General features: G+C 43.1%; 1 protein-coding gene across 1 annotated transcript in view; it reads right to left on the bottom strand.

Moving 5' to 3' along the window:
- Positions 1–15805, bottom strand: part of LOC144692649 (potassium channel subfamily T member 2) — a 794243-nt gene extending 778438 nt beyond the window's left edge. The window contains exon 1 of the mRNA XM_078561726.1: positions 15533–15805. Coding sequence (XP_078417852.1) covers positions 15533–15627 — 95 coding nt within the window. The 5' untranslated portion in view covers positions 15628–15805. The remainder of the gene's footprint in view (positions 1–15532) is intronic.
- Positions 15806–24340: the final 8535 nt, after the last annotated feature.

Below are 24340 nucleotides of genomic sequence, written 5' to 3'. Positions count from 1 at the left end.
ATGGAAGGAAGGACATTGATGAAGCAGCTGAAGATGGTTGGGCCTATAACATTACCCCAAGGAACTCCTGCAGTGATGTCCTAGAACTGAGGTGATTGACCTCCAACAACCTCAACCATCTTCCTTTGTGCTAGATATGACTTCAAACAGCGGAGAGTTTTCCCCGATTCCCCTTGACTCCAGTCTTGCTAGGGCTCCTTGATGTCCCACTCAATAAAATGCTGTCTTCCTGTCAAGGGCAGTGACTCTCACCTAACCTCTGCAATTCAGTTCTTTTGTCCATGTTTGAACCAGGACTGTAAGGAGGTCAGGAGCTGAGTGACCCTTGCAGAACCCAAACTGAGGGTCAGTGAGCAGGTCATTACTAAGCAAATGCCGCCTGTTGGCACTGTTGATGACACCTCCCATCACCTTACTGATGATCGAGAGTAAACTTATGAGGCTGAGTTGGATTTGTCCTGATTTTTGTGTAAAGGACATACTTGGGCAATTTTCCACATTGCCGGGTAGATGCCAGTGCTGTAGCTGTACTGGAACAGCTTGGCTAGGGACATGGCAAGTTCTGGAGTGCAAGTCTTCAGTACTATTGCCAGGATATTGTCAGGGCCCATAGCCTTTGCAGTGTCCAGTGCCTTCAGCCAATTCGATTCACTCCACGTGATATCAAGAAATGGCTAAAGACTGGCATCTGTGATACTGGGAACTGCCGGAGGAGGCAGAGATGGATCATCCACTCGGCACTTCTAGCTGAAGATTGTTGCAAATGCTTCAGCCTTATCTTTTGCACTAATGAGCTGGGCTCCTCCATCATTGGGGATGGGGATATTTGCGGAGCTTCTTCCTCCCGCGAGTTATTTAATTGTGCACCACCATTCACAGCTGGATGCAGCAGGACTGCAGAGTTTAGATCTGTTCTGTTGGTTGTGGAATCACTTAGCTCAGTCTGTCACTTGCTGCTTATGCCTTTTGTCACACAAGTAGTCCTGTGCTGTAGCTTTACCAGGTTGACACCTCAGTTTTAGGTATGCCTGGTGCTGCTCCTGGCATGCCCTCCTGCATTCTCCATTGAACCAGGGTTGATCCCCTGGCTTGGTGGCAATGGTAGAGTGGGGAATATGCTGGGCCATGAGGTTACAGACTGTGGTCAAGTACAATTCTGCTGCTGCTGAGGGCCCACAGCGTCTCATGGTTGACTAGTCTTGAGTTGCTGGATCTGTTTGAAATCTATCCCACATAGCACAGTCATAGTACCACACAACATGATGGAGGGTCTCCTCAATGTTAAGACAGGACTTGGTCTCCACAAGGACTGTGCAATGGTCACTCACACTAATGGTGGCATGGACAGATGCATCTGCAGCATCTGGGGAGGGTGAGTATGTTTTTCCCTCTTGTTGGTTCCCTCACTGCCAGCTGCTAGACTGGGTCTGTGGCAATGTCCTTTAGGAATTGGCCAGTTCAGTCAGTAGTGGTGCTACCGAGCCACTCTTGGTGATGCACATTGAAGTCCCCCACCCAGAGTACATTCTGTCCCCTTCCACCCTCAGTGCTTCTTCCAAGTGGTGTTCAAAATGGAAGAGCACTGATATGTCAGCTGAGGGGCGGGGGCGTCGGCAGTACATGGTAATCAGAAGGAGGTTTCCTTGCCTATGTTTGACCTGATGCGAAGAGACTTCATAGGGTCTGCAGTTGATGTTGAGGACTTCCGACTGTACACCACTGTGCGGAATGCCACACCACAGTAAGACAGGGCATCACCATCCCTGGGTATTGTGGTGTCTGGGACATTATCTGTGATGTCTGATTCCATGAATATGACTACATCAGGCTGTTGCTTGACTAGTCTGTGACTAGGCCCCAGTAAGGAGGACTTTGCAGAGTCGACAGGGTTTGCCATTGTTGTTTCCAGAGCCAAGGTCGATGCCGGGCGGTCTTTCCGGCTTCATTTCTTTTAGACTTAACGGTTTGATGCAACTGAGTGGCTTGCTAGGCCATTTCAGAGGGCAGCCGTGGGTCTGAAGTCACAGGTAAGCCAGACCAGCTAAGGACAGCACATTTCCTTCCCTAAAGGGCATTAGTGAACAACAATCGACAATAGTTGGTCATCATTAAACTTTTAATTCCAGATTTTTTATTGCATTCAAATTCCACCATCTGACATGGTGGTATTTGACCCTGGGTCCATGGATCATTACCCTGGGTCTCTGAACTACTAGTCCAGTGACAACACCACTACGCCACCACCTCCCCTTAGCACAATTACAATACTGAAACAAGTTAAGACTTCGCCGGAGACTGAGCTGGCTGACAGTGAATCCAAAATGAAGGACAAGGCCAAAGTTCTGTCATAGACAGAAAAAGAAAAGACAGAAATAAGGTCAGAATTGTAAATCTAACACTGAAGCATGAGGAACTAGAAGAAGAAAAAGCACTGGATGTCTCAGACATGCTGAGTTGAATGCAAAGATTCATAAGCTTGCAAATAAAATTAGTTTGAAAAAAAAACAGCAAACAAATGTTTTGCTGAGATTGCGAAACAAGTGGAAACAAAGGTACCATTTGCAAAATGGATACATCAAACATGAACATGGTGGACACCACAGGAAAAGAAAATTTGAGTGCACTCTAGGAATGAATGGAGCGCACATTCCATGCGGAAAGAACAAATCAAACCCACACGGTGTCCGAAAAAAGCAGATGGGTTGTTAACAAAGGAGAAACACAACTCGAAGGAGCGCAAAAAGCGAATCAAATGGAGATAGAAAAGTACCAGAAACACAGGCTACTACTACCGTTCCTCGAAACGTGAGGGACCAAGATGTGAAAGAACTGTCAAGCCTCAAGACCACCTGAATTTATAAAGTGGAGTGGGGGAGCAGGGATAGTAAGTAAAGATTGTATTGTAATACTCCTTTGGATGGGAGGAAAATTTTCTTTGGCGAAGAAAGGGGATGTTGTATGATGTGCCTGCATACCACTGTAATGTAAAGGTGTGCAGCAGAGCAACATAGGACTGGAGGATAACGCCACCCACGGCATGATGCACAGAGTCACATGGTAATAGACTGAGAGAACAATCTAGAGAGAACACTCTGGAACCAGCCTGCATGGAGGTAAGGACACCATGCATGACAGTAACCTGGGATATGTAAATAGTTCACAGTTAACAAGAAACAGTTCATGTTTATACAAGTCTCAAGATCTCATCTCTGAGACATCGAAAGAAATTACAACATATGGTAAAGTTTACTTTTGTTTGTTCAAAACCCATGGTATCTTATGGCTTTCTCTGAGCAGGTGCCTTGAATCTCAAACTTTGTCTACTTTAAACAAAAACGTTATTGGTCCCTAACTGGATCTCACCCAACAGCTTAGAGGTCTGGCCAAGAATCATAACATAAAACAAACATGTGGCTGTCAGCCAGCTGTATATTTACTGAGTGAATCCAGAAGCAAAGGTAGCAAACCTAAATGTATTCATACTGTTCCCAAATAATTCCCAGCTCTAAAACCTTGGATTTTTATTAAAAGTTATACATTCTATGGCCAGGATTTTCTGGCCCCGCCATGGCGGGACACGCCACGGGAGATCTGGCCATCCAGCCAAAAGTCCATCGACTTTCAGCAGGACCAGATGATCCCGGCCCATATTAGTTTTTAAAATTGTCTTAGATCAACAGTGAGTTTGTGAGATTGATTTAACGCACTTCACAAACTATTCAGGATTATAGGAATATAGGGCACACTTATCAATAGTTTGAAAGCAGACATGACACACGATCGACAATTAATATAAAAATCAACAACTGAATTTGTTGCAAACATGCTTGAATGATCAAAGTGAATCAGCCTGACAATTTTGAGTGGGTGGGAAATTGGCAGCTCATCCATGGTCTTATCTGTAGAGGTATGGGCCAGCAGCATGTATCAAAATGGTTGTTCTGAGCGGCCTTCATCAGTCCCTCTAAATACCAGTGGTTAGGCTGCTCAATGCCTGGTATCAATGGCAGAGCATCATGGTAATAACGGGGTCGAACACCATTGATAACAGGCCACTTTTTCTGTTCCTCCTGTCGCCACGGAAAAAAATCTCAAAACAACTTTTGCGCAGCCACCCGATTTTACTTAAACACATACTTAAAATTACATACTTAAAGCAGCATTCTGCCAGAAACAGGCAGCCGTAATACTCATCGGGCGCGCCTTGCACATCAATGAAGGTTAGCTCACTGGCTAAGCTAACCTCCCTTCCAACTTCCAAATGCTGGCCATCTAACAGACAAAAAAAATGGGTGGCCAACAGCTGAAATACATCTCCATAATATTATACCATATCCTTTTCATTTAAATGGTCTGTTGGTTTACAACCAAAGTCTCAGTCCATTTTTTGGAGAGAGGAGAATCAGGTGACAGCACATGATACAGTCCTGTCACAGGTTAAAGGTTTTCTGTTTAAAATCCTTTGGCCACAATATCATTTATCTCAATATTGGGCAGAAAAAGGTGCTCTGTATTGTCAAAAACATGAAATCAACTCATGGGAATGGTTGGTGACACTGAATGAAAGAAATAAGCGGCGTAAAAACAAGTTCATAAAACTAAAATGCACTTTTTTAAAAAAATACATTTTTGAGTTTAAAAAGGATCCCCAATGGAAAGTGGCAATATAATCATTAAGAGATTTTTTAAAAATACTTCACTAAAAGAATTAAATCAGTTTTTATTTAATGATTTGTCTTCTATTGCACTGAGGGTCTCTCTGGAGTACGGACCAACCTGGCAAGAAAACACTAAGAGTGGCCAGAAACTGCAGGAAGAGTGACAAGAAGGCAAAAGAGGGAAGAGGTTGATACAAAGCTGGGAAGGTGATGAGAAGATGCAGGAGACTGTTAAAAGTCATGAGAAGGGAGCAGAAACAAAAAACAAGGAGAAGCCACAGAAGAGTAAGCACCAGTTATGGAAGACAGCATGGGAACTAGAAGTAGGTGAAGGCCGTGCAATTCCCTGAGCCTGCTCCACCATTTAATAAAATCGTGGCTGATCTTCAACCTTAACTCCACTTTCTCACCCAACCCCAAAATCCCTCAATCCCCTTAAGTGTTCAAAAATCTATCAGATCTCAGCCTTGAATATAGTCAACGACCGAGCATCAGTAACCCTCTGGGAACCCTTCCAAAGTTCCACAAATCTTTTAGTGAAGAAATTTCTCCTCATCTCAGTCTCATGATAAGTCGACCATTTAGGACTTTGTCCCTAGTCCAGACACTCCAGCCAGGGGAAAACAGCCTCTAGGTGCCTTCCCCATCAAGCCCTCTACGAATATTATACATTTCGATGAGATCATCTTCCATTCTTCTAAACTGCATAGAGTTTAGGCCCATTCTACTCAATCCCTTATCATAGAACAACACCCTCCCAAGAATCAAACTACTGAACCTTTGTTACACCCCCTCTAAGGCAAGTATCAGCTTCCTCAGAAATGGAGGACAAACTGTACATAACACTCCAGGTGTGCTCTTAACAAAGCTTTGTACAATTTCAGCAATACATCCTTACTCAAGTACTCCAACTCCCTTAAAAGTCACCGTATCTTTTGCCTTCCCAATTGCTTGCTGTGTCTGCAGGTTAGCTTTCTGTGATATGTGTAAAAAGGACACCCAAACCCTCTGAACACTAACATTAAATAGTTCCTCGTCATTTAAAATAAAAAACTCTTTGCTATTCTTCCTATCAAAGTGAATAATCTCACATTTCATATTACATTCCATCTACCATCTTCTTGCCTATTCACTTAACCAGTCAATATCCCCTTGTAGACCCTTTGTGCCCTTACTTTGACACCTAGCTTTATATTGTCAGTAAATTTGGATACTTTGTCCCTTCATCGAAGCCGTTAAAATAGATTATAAAAAAAACTGGAACTCCAGCATTGAACCTTGCAGCATCCCACAAGTATTGGCCTGCCAACCTGAAAATGACCATGGGGTGCAATTGCAGGAGGGCTAGTCCCAAAACATGCCACATCTGATTCTTTAAAAAAAAAAGTTCTCATCCTTACCAACTTTCCAAGGTTCCTAGGGGAAGCAAACTGGCTGGTGCCACAAGCACCAATTCGCTGCCTCAAAAGGAAAAGGTTTACACATATTTGTACAGTATTCACATCTGTCTACACAAGTGAGTGAAACCCTTCCTTCCTACCAAAATCAATTACATTCAATAATGTTGCTTGTGATTCTACATGAATGCTATCAATTGCTTCTGGAAACTTCACCAAACCAATTAAGTTATTGAACTGTCATTTTGGTTGCTCTAGGTTCATCGAGAAGTAGTTACGCTTCATTGTCCAATGCAGGGCTAATCTGGGTAATACTGTAATATATGGCATACTGGCTACTATCTGCAAAACGCAGAGTACGGTGACTTTTGTAATCTGGCTAAAAGGTTGAATGCTTGAGTGGATCGTTTCAAAATGAATGAAGATAAGGAAATATATGAAACCAGTATACCGATGCAAAATTATTGAGATTAAACACAAAATGTTCTTTCCTACAACATTAAAAGAAGTCAGATAGAAAGTTAGAATTTATGCAAACTAACCCATTTAAGAAATGCCCATTCCTTATTTTTCCCCCTGTGGGCCTTCGCCATTCACCAAACGGCTACTTTTAAATTAATTTTAGTATAGCCCTAAAAGCAAAAAAAGTGACAATGAAAGAGGATGAAACCGTTGAAATGTTAACTATTTTCTTTAAAAAATCATTGGTTAGAGAGGGCAGTACTAACATCTCAAATTTTTGTAACACACCACATTTGAAGTCAGTTTAGCAGAGGTGTTTGACCTCGTTAAAGCAAATTCTAATATGAATAATCCATAGAGTGTAGTGGATGTATTACTGAGAATTACTGAGGTTCCACAGGACTGGAACAACATGCTCCTACTAAATGTCCAGTGGAAAGTGAAGTGTGATGACTGCATCTCTCAAAATTCATGCAATATTGTATCTCTTTGTGCTGTGTCAGTGGGTATCCTTGCAACTTCTAATCCCATCTGATCATCCTGCACTGGTTGCCTGGTTTGTGTGTCACGTTTGGAGTGTTTTGAATGGCACAGATTTAACAGTTTATAAGTATAGAGCCAACCCTTTTCCCTGGCTCGGTACTTGCTTAAAACAGTTAAACTTCTAACATTTTCCAGTACTTATGGAAGGCCACTGATCCAAAAGGTTAGACTGAATTTTCCCAGGCCACTGGAGATGGGCCAGGTGGGTGGGGAGCGGGGGTTGCTGGTGTTGGGAGGAGAGCCCAATATGCTATGGCATATTGCCACCATTGGAAACCTTATAGCGTGACTGCCTGTGGGCAAATAATTAAGCCACTTAAAGACCTAATTAAAGGGTCAGTTCCAATTGCGAGTATTTTGCCCGCATTGGGAATTCCCGCCACCACATAAGGGAACTGCCAGGTAAATCCTGGTGGCCTTCCAGCAGGTCCCTGGGGCAGGGGGCGCCCCTCCTTAAGGGGCATCCCCTGTCCATGGAGGAGTCCACCAGCAACACTGGCCACCCGTGTTTAAGGTGCCGCTGCCATAACAACTTCCCACCACCCTCACCACCACCACCCTGCCCCCACCAATTCTGTCTTCAGATGAAAGGTCAGTCCGCCCTAAATGTTAATTGTTTTTCTCTACAGATGTTGCCTGACTTGCTGAATATTTTCAGCATTTACTTTTTTTATTTCAGATTTCCAGCATCTGCATATTTTGCTTTGGTACACTCCAAGCCTGAACTTCGAGAAATCATTTAACTGATTAAAAAGGAGAATTCCTTAAACACACATTCAAGTATTTTCATGAAATGATGATGATTGATCACAAATCAAACTCTGCTTATGTGCAAGCCTAGAATGAGCAGTTGAGCTAAACCCCATCCACCAATCTCTCTACCATTTGCTTCTCCCAACTCATGCTCTATAATTCACAGGGTGCCCTTTCCTGTGGCTCACTAACAGAACTCCATAAGTGGACATTTCTGTGTTTGTAACTAGTGACAAGGACTTCCTGAAAAGATTGGACAGTGGGTTTAGAAGATTGAACTATGTATGTTAAAACAGTGGCATTGTTTCTGATGGGAGGTGCAGGAGGAAAAGTTTCAATGGGCTATATATACCATGTTCCCTGACTTGTCTTTTTCTTTTAGTAGAAAAGAAGCCTTAATGTTGGACTAATCCTCTGTGTGCAATGTTACATGTAATTTGACAATAGTTATGACACTGAAAGAAAAATCACCAAATAGCATTATTGATTATGTCAATGCACCATTTCTGTATACAGCCTCTGTTTCCTTTTTTAGCAGTTCCACTCCATCCATAACATCAACAGCACACCTAGAGGTCATCCTGTTTTATGTGATGAGCCGTTGAATTACTTGTTTGTGTTTATATAGTTTGATTCACATTAACACCAGCCTGCAGCTGGTATTAACCACAACAATCATTTGCTACAACCAAAGATGGAGAAAAAAAAGAACATTTTCCACCAAATTCCTATTATTGTATTTAAGGAGAAGGAGATTACAAAGTGAGGAATGTCTTACCTTCAGGGACACTTTTGTAGATGAAAAGAAGGCACACAACAAACACTGGCACTAATACAGTTTGAACAAAACAAAATGAACGTAACATGCAATATCAAATTTAGTTTCTGTGCTTAAGTGAAAGCTTTGATAATTAAATTTTCAGAATTTATTTTAACAACAATGCAGAAGAAGCAAATTAAAAGTAAGTCATTCCAAATAGCATACTGATGAAGAACTGGGAATTTTGTGTGGCAACAGCAAAATGTAATGTTCTTTTATAATCATAAAAATCTCAATAACATAATGCTGTCTGATTATTGATGTGGATAACTGTAGTGGAAACTGAAGAATAGTGAATTTTATTAAGATTACAGATCTTTGCCTTTCTTCAACAAATTATAAGGTTCTAGATTTCAACGCTTGAAACAAATATTTCTATGGCCAGAATTTTATGCAGTGGCAGTGGCCCCAAGAACCACCTCCGTTTGGCCAGGCTGCCCATCAACGATTTAATGGCCGTTGAGCCATTAATTGGTTCAGGGCATGACTCCAGCCCTGATGTGGAAGCAAGTCCCATCTCAGAGCTGCTGGCCAATCAGATGGCTGGCAGCTCTCTGGACCCAGCAGCATCACCACGATCGCTGGCCATTTCTGGGAGTGCAGCCAGTCCACAATGACTATCACAATCGAGCCAGTTGAGAAAGTGGGTCCAGGGTCTTCCATCAGGAATCTAGAAGGCCTCAATGAAAGGGGGGGTTGGAAGGCGGGTGCAAAAGGTGTCCTAAAAGGGAGGGTCCTATCAGCCTACAAAATGGTTGCCATGTGAATGTGGTGAGGACACCTCTAGCCACAGCTAAAATCCCAACAATGGGAGGAAGCCCTAAAGTGTCCATTAATTGGCCACTTAAAGTCCTCAACTGGCCCGTAGGTGAGCCAACCAACTGCGCCTCCCCCACCCCATGTAAATTACCAGCAGAAACAGATTGGTGGCAGGACTCCCGGGAGTGAGCTGTGAAATTCCACCCCGTATATTTGTGGATGACAGATAGCATTTAGATAGTGCCTTTCACTTAATAACACATCCCACGAATGTTCACAACAGCCATATCCAGACAGCAGCATGCTCATTTTTGTGCTCTTCCAGAGTTTAGGTAGAGCCAGTCACTTTCCACCTTTGTTGCGGGGTCCCTAAGTGGTAACTTCCAGAGAGTAATTTAAGCCACCTAGCAGACAGCCAGTTATTCTATCATGTCTTTCAAATCGTGCTGGCTCATTGGGCTACCACCAAGCATAACCATCATAGTTGCTGATGGGAGTTTTAGTGCATTGGCTTTTTCCTGTTACTGGGGTTAGACACCATCTGTACATGGATAGATAACCTCTACAGATCATATGTACCAGTTGTTTGTGGTTAAGGGCCTTAATATATAGCCATGTGATATCAATTAGGCCCTGCGTTTTTGGAAAGGATACTACCTGATAAAGGTGCTGCACCATCTTATATTGTTGCTGCTTTCCATGAGGAAGTAACAAAAAGTTTGACACACTAAACAAAGTTCTGATTTGCTTAAAGCACCAGTGGACTAAAGACCGACAGCTGTGGCAAATATACTAGCTAGGAATGGCTGCAAAGATATGGCCTTGTAAACATTCAAAGAGGAGTTTATTTTCACAGCAATGGGTAGGACTATTCAGTGGTGAATCTTATCTCAATATCAGCCTAATGCAGACAACATAAACATCATGGCAATCTCTCTAAAAAGGCATATAGAATGAAGGCAGGTCCATTCAAACGCCCCTAAATAAGTCTATCTTAATCAGAAAACTTGGGTCCTGGATCAAGCCAAAGTTCATGTCAGATGTCTGAAGTGCAAGTCTTTGTTCACTTTGCTTGGACTATTCTTCCTCCTACAAACCCATCAGCTCCATTGGAAAGCCCACCACAATGCCTATGCTGAATATTGCAGTTACTGAAAACCAAGAGGCTGCTGTCAAGAACAGTACTGGGGTAAACCTTTGCAAAAGGAACCTTGGAAAACAAAAATACGGCAGCAAAAGAAGATAATGTCTCAAAGGTACTACAGTATGAAAGGTCCAAGAGAATTGCAACATGATAGTAATTTTCTCACCTCACTTTTAAGAATCCAAGTGCTAAACGCCAGAGTAAGAAACCTAGAACACTGGTTTTAAATGGGGAAGCATTGCAGAGTGAGGAAAGCAAAAATAAGTCATAGACTTGCTCACGTGATCGATTTACATACTATGGACTTCATTCAGAGCTTTAATAGAACTCACAGGTGATCTTGGCGAGCCTCCAATGTCTGCTGGCAAACCCCAGTGGTCTAATTTAGCGAAGCTTGCTTGTGGAAAGTTTGGGTACCCTTTACAAGTAACTGTTATAGAATTAACTCTCAGGTGATAGGAAACACCCCTACAGAGCATTTGACAATAATCAAAACAAATGAGTTTAACCATTTACAGGTTATTGTGAAAGCAACACTTGGACTCACAGTCCAAAAAAAAAACTTATGCATTGGTGTAGTTTTAGAGAAGGAATGACAAGGAGGATCCCATGGCATTAGGGCTTAAACAATGAAAGGCCTCAGAGAACTTTAAACTTTTCATTACAGAAAATAAGAAGTGACATAATTCAGATTTTTAAAACGGCAATAGAAACAGAATGCACATAAAATATTTAACCGGAAATTCAAATGTAGAATTAGATGGCACATTACAAAATGAAGCATTAAGCAAGCAAGATTTGATATTGGGGTGGGTGGGAGGAAAGAAGGAAGAGAAGGTAGAGTATCTGCATTTATACAGCACCCTCAAATCCTCTGGACATCCCACAGGGTTTACAAAAAATGCATTCAATATTGCTAAATAGTAAATGTATAGCCAATTAATTCACAGAAAGATCTCACAGACAGCAAAATCAATGAATGACCAGATAATTTGTTTTATGATGATGTTGATCAAGGAAGAAACACGGACCTGGATAAACACGGACCTGGATAAATTCAAACGTGACCTTACTGGGAGTGCCAGAATGATTGTAATTTTCTTCAATGGAGGAAACTGAGAGGCTCTATAGCTTAAAATGGGAAGCTAGACAACTACTCTGGAGCTGTACTTGTTTTGCCTTTGCAAGTAGGGAGAAACCTAGCTAAAATTTTCCCTCAGTAAAAATGAATTGAGTCTACGATATTGTAGGTTGTTCAGGAGTCTGTGGAAAGAATGGGGCAAATGGATGAACAGCCTTTGCTCATTCCATGGCATCTTACATTTTAATTTTCTATTAATGAAATCGTTGCATTGCATGTTTGATTGTTATTTCATATATCTTCTTTAGTGACAAACATTAATCTATTCAACTTCAGACATGGTGGAAATGAATAGATATGCCACAAAGATCACATATTATGTTAATGAGTCATGTCCAATTGTTACATGAGTATTATGCATTTTAATGATCCCCTTTATAATATTCAACAACAGAATGGATGGTGAATAAGCCAACTTAATGCCCAAGCCTGACATTTAAACTCAATTTAACTTACTATTATAGTATCACTTCAGCTTTACACATCTGCAATGGAGGCAATTTGTGTCTTACTGGGATCAGAAACTACAGCTGTTCCATTAGTGCAACTGGTAGTTATTTCAGTAACATACATTTTGAAGAATTGACCATCTTAAATGGAAACAATTTGAAAGAAAGCAATTTGCTAACACAAAGATTTATGAGCTTGCAATCCACTTGGACCTTGTCGCAAAAGGGCCTTATATTTAAAACTGTAACTTTTTTCAAGCTAATTATTTGTTTACAAGTTCAAACTCAGACTGCTGGAGGTCTGATGTTTTCTTATACAGCAAGTATATCAGAAAAGCCACTGATGGTCAAATTTTATGTTATTATTTGGGGAGAAAACTGCAGCAAGGGGATTTGTTCCATGTTAAAATTATTTTAGGAATTTAAAAATAATCTATTAATGCTATATGAGCATACATATCCCATCAACTCTTTATATTATCAATTCTTGTGTACACAATTTTAATGTAAACTAGCTCTATAAACTCATCCACCACTGGGAGAGTTGCATCAGCACCAATGACAGAAGGGTGTATTCATAGTGTAACAAGTTTGCATAGACTAACATACGAACAAGGAGCAGGAGTAGGCCATTTGGCCCCTCAAGCCTGTTCTGCCATTTAATAGGATCATGGCTGATTTGATAGTAACCTCAAATCTGCATCCCGCCTACCCCCGATAACCTATCACCCCCCCTGCTTACCAAGGGTCTATCCACCTCTGCCTTAAAAACATTCAAAGACTTTGCTTCCACCGCCTTTTCAGTAAGAGAGTTCCAAAGACTCTCAGTCCTCAGTAAAAATTTCGCCTCATCTTCATTTTAAATGAGCGACTGCTTATTTTTAAACAGTGACCCCTAGTTCTAGATTCTCCCACAAGGGGAAACATCCTCGCCACATCCACCCTGTCAAGTCCCCTCAGGATCTCACATGTTTCAATCAAGTCGCCTCTCACTCTTCTAAACTCCAGTGGATACAAGCCTAGCCTGTCCAATCTTTCCTCATAAGACAACCTGCCCAGTCCAGGTATTAGTCTGGTAAACCTTCTCTGAACTGTTTCCAACGCATTTACATTCTTCCTTAAATATGGTGACCAATATTGTACACAGTACTCCAGATATGGTCTCACTAGTGCCCTGTACAACTGAAGCATAACCTCCTTACTTTTGTATTCAATTCCTCTCGCAATAAGTGATAATATTCTATTAGCTTTCATAATTACTTGCTGCACTTGCATACTAGCCTTTTGCGATTTATGCACTAAGACACCCAGATCTCTCTGCATCTCAGAGCTCTACAATCTCTCACCATTTAGATGATATGCTTCTCTTTCATTCTTCCTGCCAAAATGGACAATTTCACATTTCCCACATTATACTCCATTTGCTAGATCTTTGCCCATTCCCTTAACCTATCTATATCTTTTTGTAGCCTCATGTCCTCTTCACAACTTACTTCCCATCTATCTTTGTGTCATCAGCAAATTTGGCAACCATCCCATCCATCCGTTCATCCAAGTAATTTATATAAATTGTAAATAGTTGTGGCCCCAGCACTGATCCCTGTGGCACACCACTCGTTACATCTTGTCAACCTGAAGAAGATCCATTTATGCCTACTCTTGCTTCCTGTTAGCCAGCCAATCTTCTATCCATGCCAATATGTTACCCCCTATACCATGAGCTTTTTTATAGAGACATAACAATTTATCATAAAAATATAGAAGTAAAAGATAGAATTATGATTTTAAAGTAAGGACCAAATTGAATCTGCATGACCTGGTCCAATTACCCCACGCCAGTCTTCAACCCAGCTTTCTCTTAAAACTGCACTTGGTCCCAATGGGACCTAGCTCGTCTTGTTTATAGTTAATAGGCTTCAGTTTACTGCATGTCTATATAATACATAAAAGGCAAAGACATTAGTCCTCAAAAAGGAGTCACATGTCCATTAGTGGTTGATCCAATCTGAATATTTTTGCTAACAGGTAACTGCTTGTCAGCTCAAAAATCCAATAGACATCATGTGAGCCAAAGGAAAAAATTCCAGTCGGAAATCTATTTCACTTCTTAACCTCTTCAAAAAGCTGTTAAATGACGAGCAAAAAGAAATGAACCCATTTTAATGCTACTATTCATAAAGCAACCAGTGCTACAAGATTCAATCAATTTTACTCCGCCTCTTTGGCCAGCTATGTTGCTTTACAAGCAACTGTTGGTCAAAAGTAAATTTCTTACATAATAAACACAAAATAATAAAACAAATCACTATGTGTACACACAGACGCATCTATTTTATCTCAGAAATGACCATAGCAACTTTCTTCCAGATCAATCTACTCAGTCTAGAGTTTTAATGGGTTTCTGGTGATCCGCTTAGCTTGTTGAAGCATATTCCATCCCCCATTTGCCACCTGCAACCATTGGCAGGTTTTGATTTTTGGGGCAGGAACAATTCCAGAATCCCAGTGCTGCAATAAATAAACAAACTCATGAGGTTGTGTCTGAGTATTTATTTCAGTGGTAATAAAGTTAGGACGTAGCATTGAACAACAAAGATATGATGTTACAGATTTTGCAGTAAAATTAATAATGATACCAAAGGCTCAAAACCTGTAGAAAAAAATTGTGCATGGCTGACTGCACATAAATACAATTCCTACTTTATATTGCTATACAATTAAAGCTAGCTTGCATATGGTGTTCTCACTGCTTCCAAAAATGATATCCCAGTAAACCCTATTAGGTAACGTGTAGGTAATCTTCTCTGCAATTTTTAAATGTACAATATACCATGGCAGTGAACTGTGCGTATTAATTGATGACTTTACAGTAAGACGACAGATGCAGGTCTGTCTACTCGAGGTGCCGAAATACTTTGATCAGTTCTTTGGACCCACCGGCTTTTTCGGATGCAGCCGAACAGAATTTGAGGTCTAAATTCAAATTTCCGAGAAGGCTGCTTTTCTAACGTTGTTATGCTGGTGAATTGGCAATGGTGTCGATAGGGTGCGATTATCTTCATAAAAGCACCTACAGCACAATAACTACACCAGGTTTTTAACATGAGCCATACGGCGAGAAAGGGGAGACGAGAAACATCCCTCTCATATAGTTCTGGTGGTCAATCGTATATTGTTAATCTCAATTTATTTTTTTGAAGGCATCGAAGCTGGAGACCGATGTAAAGTGTAAGCATCGACACATGGGTGTCGTTTTTGACAATGTTTCAGCAAAGCAAAAGGGACAAACTTTTCAATGTGCGTAACAAGTTGTATTTACATTAAAATCGCGCGTATTGTCTAAGCATCCACGGCAGCCAGCACTCACTCAAACGCCTATTAAAAGAAAATGACCAACTGGACCTACCTGTCATCTGCCTGCCAGCCTTGATCTCCAAGGAGCAAATCACGAAATCTGTATCTCGGAGGAAGAGGAGGCACTTCGTTTTCCAGGTCCACCATTCTTTCCAGCTATGTAGTCTACCTGTGTCAAGACGAATAGATGTAAATTTTCCCCCCACAATGTGTGTGTGTGTGTGTGCGCAAGGGATCACCCCTTGTTACAAAAAAAATACACCCCCGCACACACATACACAAGGGTTCACAGTGCGAGATGCTGCTCGCTCTTGCTCTTCACCCTAAGAGGGGGAAAGTGCTGAGCGCGCGGCAGCAGCCGGCCACCCCCGGGGGGGGGGGGGGGGGGTAGTAAGGGACAGAACGCTGCCCGGAGCGCGTGTCTCCCCCGCCCCGCGGACGCAGTCTGGAATGGAACGCTAAGATACAAGCAAAAACCACCCCCCCGCGGGGGCAGTCAGGGATAGAACGTTGCTCGGAGCGCGTGTTCTCCCCCTTCCCGCGGGGACAGTCAGGGGTAGAACGTTGCCCGGAGCGCGTGTTCTCCCCCTTCCCGCGGGGACAGTCAGGGGTAGAACGTTGCCCGGAGCGCGTGTTCTCCCCCTTCCCGCGGGGACAGTCAGGGGTAGAACGTTGCCCGGAGCGCGTGTTCTCCCCCTTCCCGCGGGGACAGTCAGGGGTAGAACGTTGCCCGGAGCGCGTGTTCTCCCCCTTCCCGCGGGGACAGTCAGGGGTAGAACGTTGCCCGGAGCGCATGTTCCCCCCACCCCTCCCGTGGGGGGGGGGTCAGTCAGGGGGTAGAACGTTGCCCGGAGCGCGTGTTCTCACCCCTCCCGGGGGACAGTCAGGGATAGAACGCTGCCCGGAGCGCGTGTTCTCCCCCTTCCCGCGGGGACAGTCAGGGGTAGAACGTTGCCCGGAGCGCATGTTCCCCCCACCCCTCCCGTGGAGGGGGGGGGTCAGTCAGGGGTAGAACGTCGCCCGGAGCGCGTGTTCTCCCCCTTCCCGCGGGGACAGTCAGGGGTAGAACGTTGCCCGGAGCGCCAGCTGGAGCAGAATCTGAATCTCCCCACACCTGTGTCCATTGCAGGCGCCCCCCCGCCCGAAACTATGGGATTTGTCTCCCTGGCTGAGGGAAAATCCCTCCCTCGGGTTGTTTACTGGCTGGTTTCGTGCACGCGCATTCCCCAGATCGAGGGAAGATCCTTTAATGTGGAGCCGTGTGATTTATAGTGGGCGAGGGATGTCCTCGTTGAACAGTGGAGTGTCCAATAGCATAGGGCACACAAAGCAACATATAACTCACGGAAAGGATTCCCCTTCCTCCCTCCCCACCGGCTGTCTGGCGTGGGAAATACCTTTCTGGAGATGGTAATGTTCCACAGCAGTTTTTTATTTATAGCTAAGTATTTGAAAATGCAGAAAAGCCTCGCTCTATATTATTTTAATTCATTCTCAGATTGCGGATTGGCATTTATTGTCCAACCCCCTACTTGCCCGTGAGGAGGTGGCGAATTTTGATCCAGAAATGATGAAGGAACCTGTGATATATGCCCAAATGAGCATGATGCCTGGCGTCGAGGGGAACTTAAGAGCTAGCGGTGGGATTCCCATGCACCTGCAGGTGGTGAGGGTCATGGATTTCAGAGGTCCTGTGCACGAAGATTTGGTGAATTGCTGCAGTGTATCCTGTACATAACACAGTACATCCTCAGTACACTCTCTAATGGTGGAGGAAGTCGATATTTAACAACAACTTGCATTTACATAGCATATTTAACATAATAAAATATGCAAAGGAGAATTATCAAACAAAATGTGGCACTTAGGGAAATTTGGGATCAGGCACTTGGTCAAAGAGGTACTTTAAAAGGAGCCTCTTAAAGGAGAGAGGTCTCTTTAAAGGAAAGGGACATGAAAGTTTAGGGAAAGAATTTCAGGGCTTAGGTCTAGGCAGCTGAAGACAGGGCTTCCAATGACAGAGGGCTCGAAATCAGGGATGCGCAAGAGACCAGAATTGAAGGAATGCAAAGATCTCTGTTGGGTGCAGTACTGGAGGAGGTAACAGAGATGGTGAGGGGTGAGGCCATAGAGGAATTAAAAAACAAAAATGAGAATATTAAGATCAAGGCACTGGTCAACCGGGAACAAATGTAGGTCAGTGAGCACAGGGGTGATGAATGAATGGTGCAAGTTAGGATGAGCTGAAGTTTATGGAGAGTTCAAAATTGGCGGTCAGCCAAAAAAAAATCCAAGTAGCCAAGTCTTGAGAGTTATGAGAGTTAGATCAGTAAATGAGCTGATGCAGGGGTAGAGATGAGAAATGTTACATATATGGAAGTAAGTAGTATTGGTAATGGAGCAGCTTTGATAGGAACCTCATCTGTATCAAATACGAAACCAAGGTTGCAAAAGATCTGTTGTCACTTCAGACAGTAGCTGGCATTGGTGGCTAGGGAATGGACATTGTAATCGGGATCAAAAATAATGGTTTGGTTCATCCCAATATTTAGTTGAAGGAAATTCCTGTTCATCTAGTACAGGATGCTCGACAAGCAGCGAAGAATTCAGAGAAAAGTAGAAGAAGAGCTGGGTATCATCAGCATACAAATGGAACCTGATGTGTTTTCAGATGACATAGCCAAAGAGCAGCATACAGAGAAGAAATTGGAGAGGGCCAAGGATAGATCCTTAGTGGACTACACAGGTAATAGTGAAGTAATTTCTGCAGGCGACCCTCTGGCTATGGCTGGGTGGATAGGAATGGAACCAGTTGAGGGCAGTCCTAGCCAGATGGAGAATGGAGGAAAGGCAATGTAGGAGGGTGATGTAATCGACCATGTCAAAATCTGCAGACAGGTCGAGGATGGACAGTTTACCACAGTCGCAGTTGCATAGGATGTAATTTGTGACTTTAATGGGAGGATGGAATGCCAATCAAGCCTCACTGCTTTGTCCTGAATAATGTTGAGTTTTGAGTGTTGTTGGAGCCTCACCCATCCAAGCAATTGGAGATTATTCCATGACACTCCTGATTTGTGCCTTGTAGGTGGTAGAGAGGCTTTGAGAAGTCAACAGCTGAGTCAATCAACACACCAATATCCAGCCTCTGACCTGCTGTAGTAGGTGCGGCATTTATGTGGCTAGTCCACTTCAGTTTCCAATCAATGATGACCCCTAGGAAGTTGATGGTGAGAGACATTGAGATGATAATTTCAATAAATATCATGGAGCAGTGGTTATGCTCTCTCTGTTGAAGATTGTCATTGTGTAACATGAATATTTCTTGCCAGTTATCAACCCAAGCCTGAATATTGTCCAGACATGGACTGCTTCTTTATCTAAGGAAATGTGAATGGAGACCACTGTACAATCATCAACTAATATCCCCACTTACAACTTAAGATGATGCACCTGAAGATGGTTGGGCCTGGGACAGTGCCCAGAGGAACTCCTGCAGTGATGCCCTGGGGCTGGGATGTGTAAAATTTTCTGGGTTTGGGGGCCACAGATACCTAAATAGGCAGTTGACTAGTCATAAGTAATTTTAAGATGTTTTTTTTAAGTTTATTAAGAAACAACAGTTTAGATATGATACATTAACCAATTAGACAGAAAAGGTATTTGACCCGTAACAACTTGTGATAACAGCATTCCGCTCTCTAGTTGAAGTGTTCGGAAACGCTTCCCCCGATCTCTCAATCTTCATCCTCATCCTTTGGTCCATCTTCCATCTGAAGAAGACAGCAGCACAATAAGCAGTGCCACCTCAGCCCCCTACCACCAGCATGACACCAATATATATAGCCTTTTTTGGGTGCAGGTAGCTTACCCAGTGCCAATCATCTATCTAACTATTCTGACCAATAGACATAGGACAGGTACTCAAAACTTCAGCATGGTTACCACCACCACCCCCACTGACCCACCACCCCTTGTGCATCACCCTGCTCGAGGTCAGCTTTTTAGTTTACATCTTGCTGAGAGTCATATCCTCGCCCTTTCTGAACACTTACATAGAAAAGGAGGTTCAGAAGATGCCATCCTACTAGCTTAGGAATGTCAACAAGGTAGCCTGAACTAAGACTATTTAGAGGTCAGAGTGTTTAGAAATCCTCTTTCCAGAGAGAGAATCAACCCTGCTTAGCTGATCCCATATAATTCAGAAAATGCTCGCTTATTAAAGGCCCCAATTTCTCATAAATGATTGGCCTCAACAACCACAGCCATTTTCCTTTGTGCTCTGTATGATTCCAACCAGTGGAGAGTTTTTCCCCAATTCCCATTGACTTCAATTTTACGAAGACGCCTTGATACCACATTTGGTCAAAAAACTGGCATGCTGTTAAGGTCACTCTCACCTCAGTCTGGAATTCAGCTTGGACCAAGGCTGCATTGGAAAGCAAAATATTGCAAATGTTGGAAATCTGAAATTAAAAGCAGGAAATGTTGGAAATACACAGCAGGCTGAGCAGCAACTGTGGAGACAGAAAGAAGATTAATATTTCAGATTGATGACTTTTCATCAGGACTGGAAGCAGAGATATAACAGGTTTTAAGCAAATATAGAGGGATTGGGGGAAGAAGAAAAGCAGAGGTATTTGACAAGGTGGAAGGCAGGAGACATTAAATCACAAAGGGATGATGGCCTAAGGTAATGAGGAGACAAAAGACATGTCTAGACAAGGCCCAAGAAAATGGTGCAGTGGTTATGATCTGAAATTGTTGAACTTTATATTGAGTCCAGGAGGCTGTTAAGTTCCTAATGGAAAGATGAGGTGCTGTTCCTTGAGCTTACATCGAGTTTCATTAGAACAGTGTGTTGCTCGCACTGCAACTGTAGAAGAAGACCTCTTACGAGCACCTATGAGTGTAAGAGACCAAGGACATTGTGGTTAGACAGGGAGTAGGGAGCAGAATTAAAGTGACCAGAAGCTGGGGCTCATGCTCGCAGCCAGAACAGGGGTATTCTGCACAACAGTCACACAATATGGGTTTGGTCTCCCCAGTTTAGAGAAGACGGTATTGTGAACAGTGATTTCAGTATACTAATTTGAAAGAAGTACAAGTAAATCGCTGTTTCACTTGGAGCAAGTGTTTGGGGCCTTGAATGGTCAAGAGCAGAAGATAAAAGGGCAGGTGTTGCAACTCGTGACTGACATAGGAAGGTGCCATGGGAAGGGGGGTTTGGTGTTGGGGGTGATGAGTGGAGCACGGTGTCACAGAGGGAACCATCTCTTTGGAATGTTAAAAGGAAGGGGGAGTAGAATATATATTTGATGGTGGCGTCACACTGCAGGCAAAAAATGGTGGAGGATGCTCTGTTGTCTGGGAAGGCTGGTTGGGTGGAAGGTGAAGACAAAGGAAACCTATTATGGTTCGGGAGGGAAGGGAAGGGGTGAGAGCAGGAGTGCGAGAAATGAAACGGGCATGATAGAAGGACCTGTTAATAATGCCAGGTGGATTCCTTGGTTGAGGAAAAATGAAGACATCGTAAGCACTGGTATGGAAGATGGCATTCTCAAAACACATGCAATAGAAACTGGGCAAATGGAATAGAGTTCTTGCAGGAAGTGGAGTGGGAGGAAGCATCGTCAAGGTAGCTATAAGAGCTCCCGTCTTCTCATGGCACCTTACCATGCAAGCACAATAGATGCAACACCTGCCCTTATACCTCCTCCCTTCCCACCCTCCCAGGCCCCAAAGACTTCTCCCAAGTGAAAGAGCGATTTATTTGTACCTCTTTCAATTTAGCATATTGTATATTTTGCACATGATGTGGACTCCTCTATGCTGGGGAGACAAAAGACAGATTGGATGACCGCTTTGTGGAACACCTCCATTCATTCCGCAAGTGTGACCCCAAACTTCCTTCATGCTGCTCCCACTCTGACCTCTCTGTCCTCAGACTCCTACACTATTCCAATGAAGCTCAATGCAAGCTCAAGGAACAGCACCTCATCTTTTCATTAGGCACTTTACAGCCTTCTGGACTTAGCATTGTTTTCAACATTATCAAATCATAGCCTCTGCCCCCACTTTTTTGGACAGCAGTTGGTGATGATTTTGTTTTCCTATTTACACCTCCTCTAGACCCATCTTTTGTTTCTTTACTTGTCTCCTTACAATATCCTGTTTGTGATTTAATCTCTCCTGCCTTCAACCATATCATAGAAGCTTCCCTTTTATTCCTTCCCTCTCCCTTTGCCACTGTACTCACTTAAAACCTGTTACATCTCTATCTCCAGCTCTGACAAAAGCTCATTGACATGGTTTCTCTCTCCACATGTACTGCCCGACCTGCTGAACATCTCCAGCATTATCTGTTTTAATTACCTCTGTTACTGAAGCGGGGGAAGTGGGGGGTGGTCAGAGGTAATGTTTTCACCCATTTGTTAGTCTGTTTATCTGTAAGCAATGCATCTCAAAAATTAATGGACAGATTTCAACAAAACTTGGTACACAGATGGGTGTGGCCGAAGGAAGAACTGGTTAACATTTGTTGAAGATATGGACCTGGATCTGGATTCTGGAACTTTTTTAAAAGATCTGTAACATTGAGAGATAGGGCAAATTGACTTTTTTAGAATGTTGTGGATTCTTTTATTTGGAATGTTATTGATTATTTTAGAATGTTATGGATTGTCTCAGCTGCTGTAGTGGAATTTGTCACAGCTGCCATAATGTAAGCAGAGTTTTCAGAGCAGATCGGCCCGATGCCTCCTCAGTGAGATGGAAGCTCGTGATAAAAAATTTACTTTTTCAGCTTTGTAGTTGCAGAGCATCAACCAGGCAGGGAAGATCCTCAAGAAAGAGCTGCATAATTGTAATAACACTGAATTAACATAGCATGGCAGCAGTATGCGCTCCACTGAGTGCCCTCTTCACTTGTTTTAGGCTGTAATGGGATCTGGAACAAAGTGGTTCTCGTGGAACGTAAACTGAGCATCAGTAAGCCGGTTATTGCTGAGTAAGTGCTGCTTGATAGCACTGTTTAGGACTCCTTCCATCACTTTGCAGATGGCTGGGAGTGGGCTAATGGAGTGTAAATTATCATGGTGGATTTGGCCTGCTTTGTCTTAACAACACATACCTAACAATGTGGAAAATTGCCCAGATTCGGTGATAAATTAATATAAAAAGAAATCTAAAGACAAAATATTTTCCTAATTCTTTATGTAGTCGTCATCCTTCCATCTATTTAAGCTGATGGACATGCAGAAAATCCATTGGAGATGAGATAGTTTCATTGAGTGCACTATTCCAGATGTCTGAAGAGACCAATCTGTGAAAGGCAGGTTCTGCCGCAAGTGCCACATATGAGATAGTTATCAGATGTCATTGTGGTACCTGTCTCTAGCTGCTGTAACCACTGATTTTCATGGTGGGCTACGTTGCATTTCCCTCTGTCACTGGGCAGTTTCTCCCAGGTGTGAAAATTGATGTTTAGGGCCATCAAGTCATGCTTGCAAGCATCCTTGAAGCAGGGCTTTGGGCATCTTACTTGTCTTCTGGCTCCGGATATCTCGCCATTCAGAAAATCCTTAAGAATGTGGCCATCTTGCACCTTGGAAGGTAGGTGCCCGAGCCAGGGAGGTTACCTCTATTTGATGAGTGCTAACATACGTTGAAGATTTGCCTTTGAGAGGACTGTCACATTCGTGATTTTATTCTTCCTTGAGATGCCAAGAACGTGAAGCGAACAAAGAAGATGAAAATTATTGACTTTCCTTTCTTAAAAGCTGTAAGTTGTCCGTGCTTCACATCCATACAGCAAGCTGCTGAGAACACAGGCCTTATAAACCAGCAGCTTGATCCTAAGAGTCAGCTTGATGTTATTCCACATACGTTTCATAAGCCTGCCAAAGGTGGTAGCTGCTTTCTCCGTACGTGTATTGATTTCTGTATCAAGAGTAAGATTGTCTGTCACCATGGACTCTTTGCTAACCACTTCCAGCAGGTGTTGTTTAGTGTGATCGAGGGCAGAGAAGTGGCACCCTGTCCCATAACAACGGTTTTCTTGATTATTATAGTAAAGCAGAATAAGTTTCAGGCATGGGAGAGACAATCCATGAGTATTTGTAGTTGTGTTTCTGTGTGAGTAACTAGTTTTTTTTTAGTTCATTCATGTGATGTGGGTGTCACTGACTAGGCCAACATTTATTACCCATCCCTAATTGCCCTTGTTAAAGTGGTAATGAGCTGCCTTCTTGAACTGCTGCAGTCTATGTGGTGCAGGTACATCCACAATGCTGTTAGGGAGTGAGTTCTAGGATTTTGACCAAGCGACAGTGAAGGAACAGCAATATGTTTCCCAGTCAGGATGGTGAGTGGCTTGGAAGGGAACTTCCAGGTGGTGGTGTTCCCATGTGCCTGCTGCCCTTGTCCTTCTAGATGGTAGCAATCGTAGGTTTGGAAGGTGCTGTCTAAGGAGCCTTAGTGAGTTCCTGCAGTGCATCCTGTAGATGGTACACACTGCTTAAACTGTGCATCAGTGGTGGGGGGAGTAAATGTTTGTAAATGGGGTGCCAATCAAACGGGCTGCTGTGCCTGGATGGTGCCAAGCTTCTTGAGTGTTGTTGGAGCTGCACTCATCCAGGCAAGTGGAGAATATCCCATCACACTCCTGACTTGTGCATTGTAGATGGTAGACAGGCTTTGGGGAGTCAGGAAATGAGTTTCTCTCCACAAGATTCCTAGCCTATGACTTGCTCTTGTAGCCACACTATTCATATGGCTAGTCCAGTTCAGTTTCTGGTCAATGGTAACCCTCAGGATGCTGATGGTGGGAGTTTCAGCAATGTCAAGGAGCCATAGTTAG

The sequence above is a fragment of the Cetorhinus maximus genome, chromosome 17 (assembly GCF_964194155.1).
Source record: "Cetorhinus maximus chromosome 17, sCetMax3.hap1.1, whole genome shotgun sequence".
In the NCBI taxonomy this organism is placed as follows: domain Eukaryota; kingdom Metazoa; phylum Chordata; class Chondrichthyes; order Lamniformes; family Cetorhinidae; genus Cetorhinus; species Cetorhinus maximus.
The sequence above is the reverse complement of the archived record's forward strand: the minus strand, read 5'-3'. Positions and strand labels throughout refer to the sequence as shown.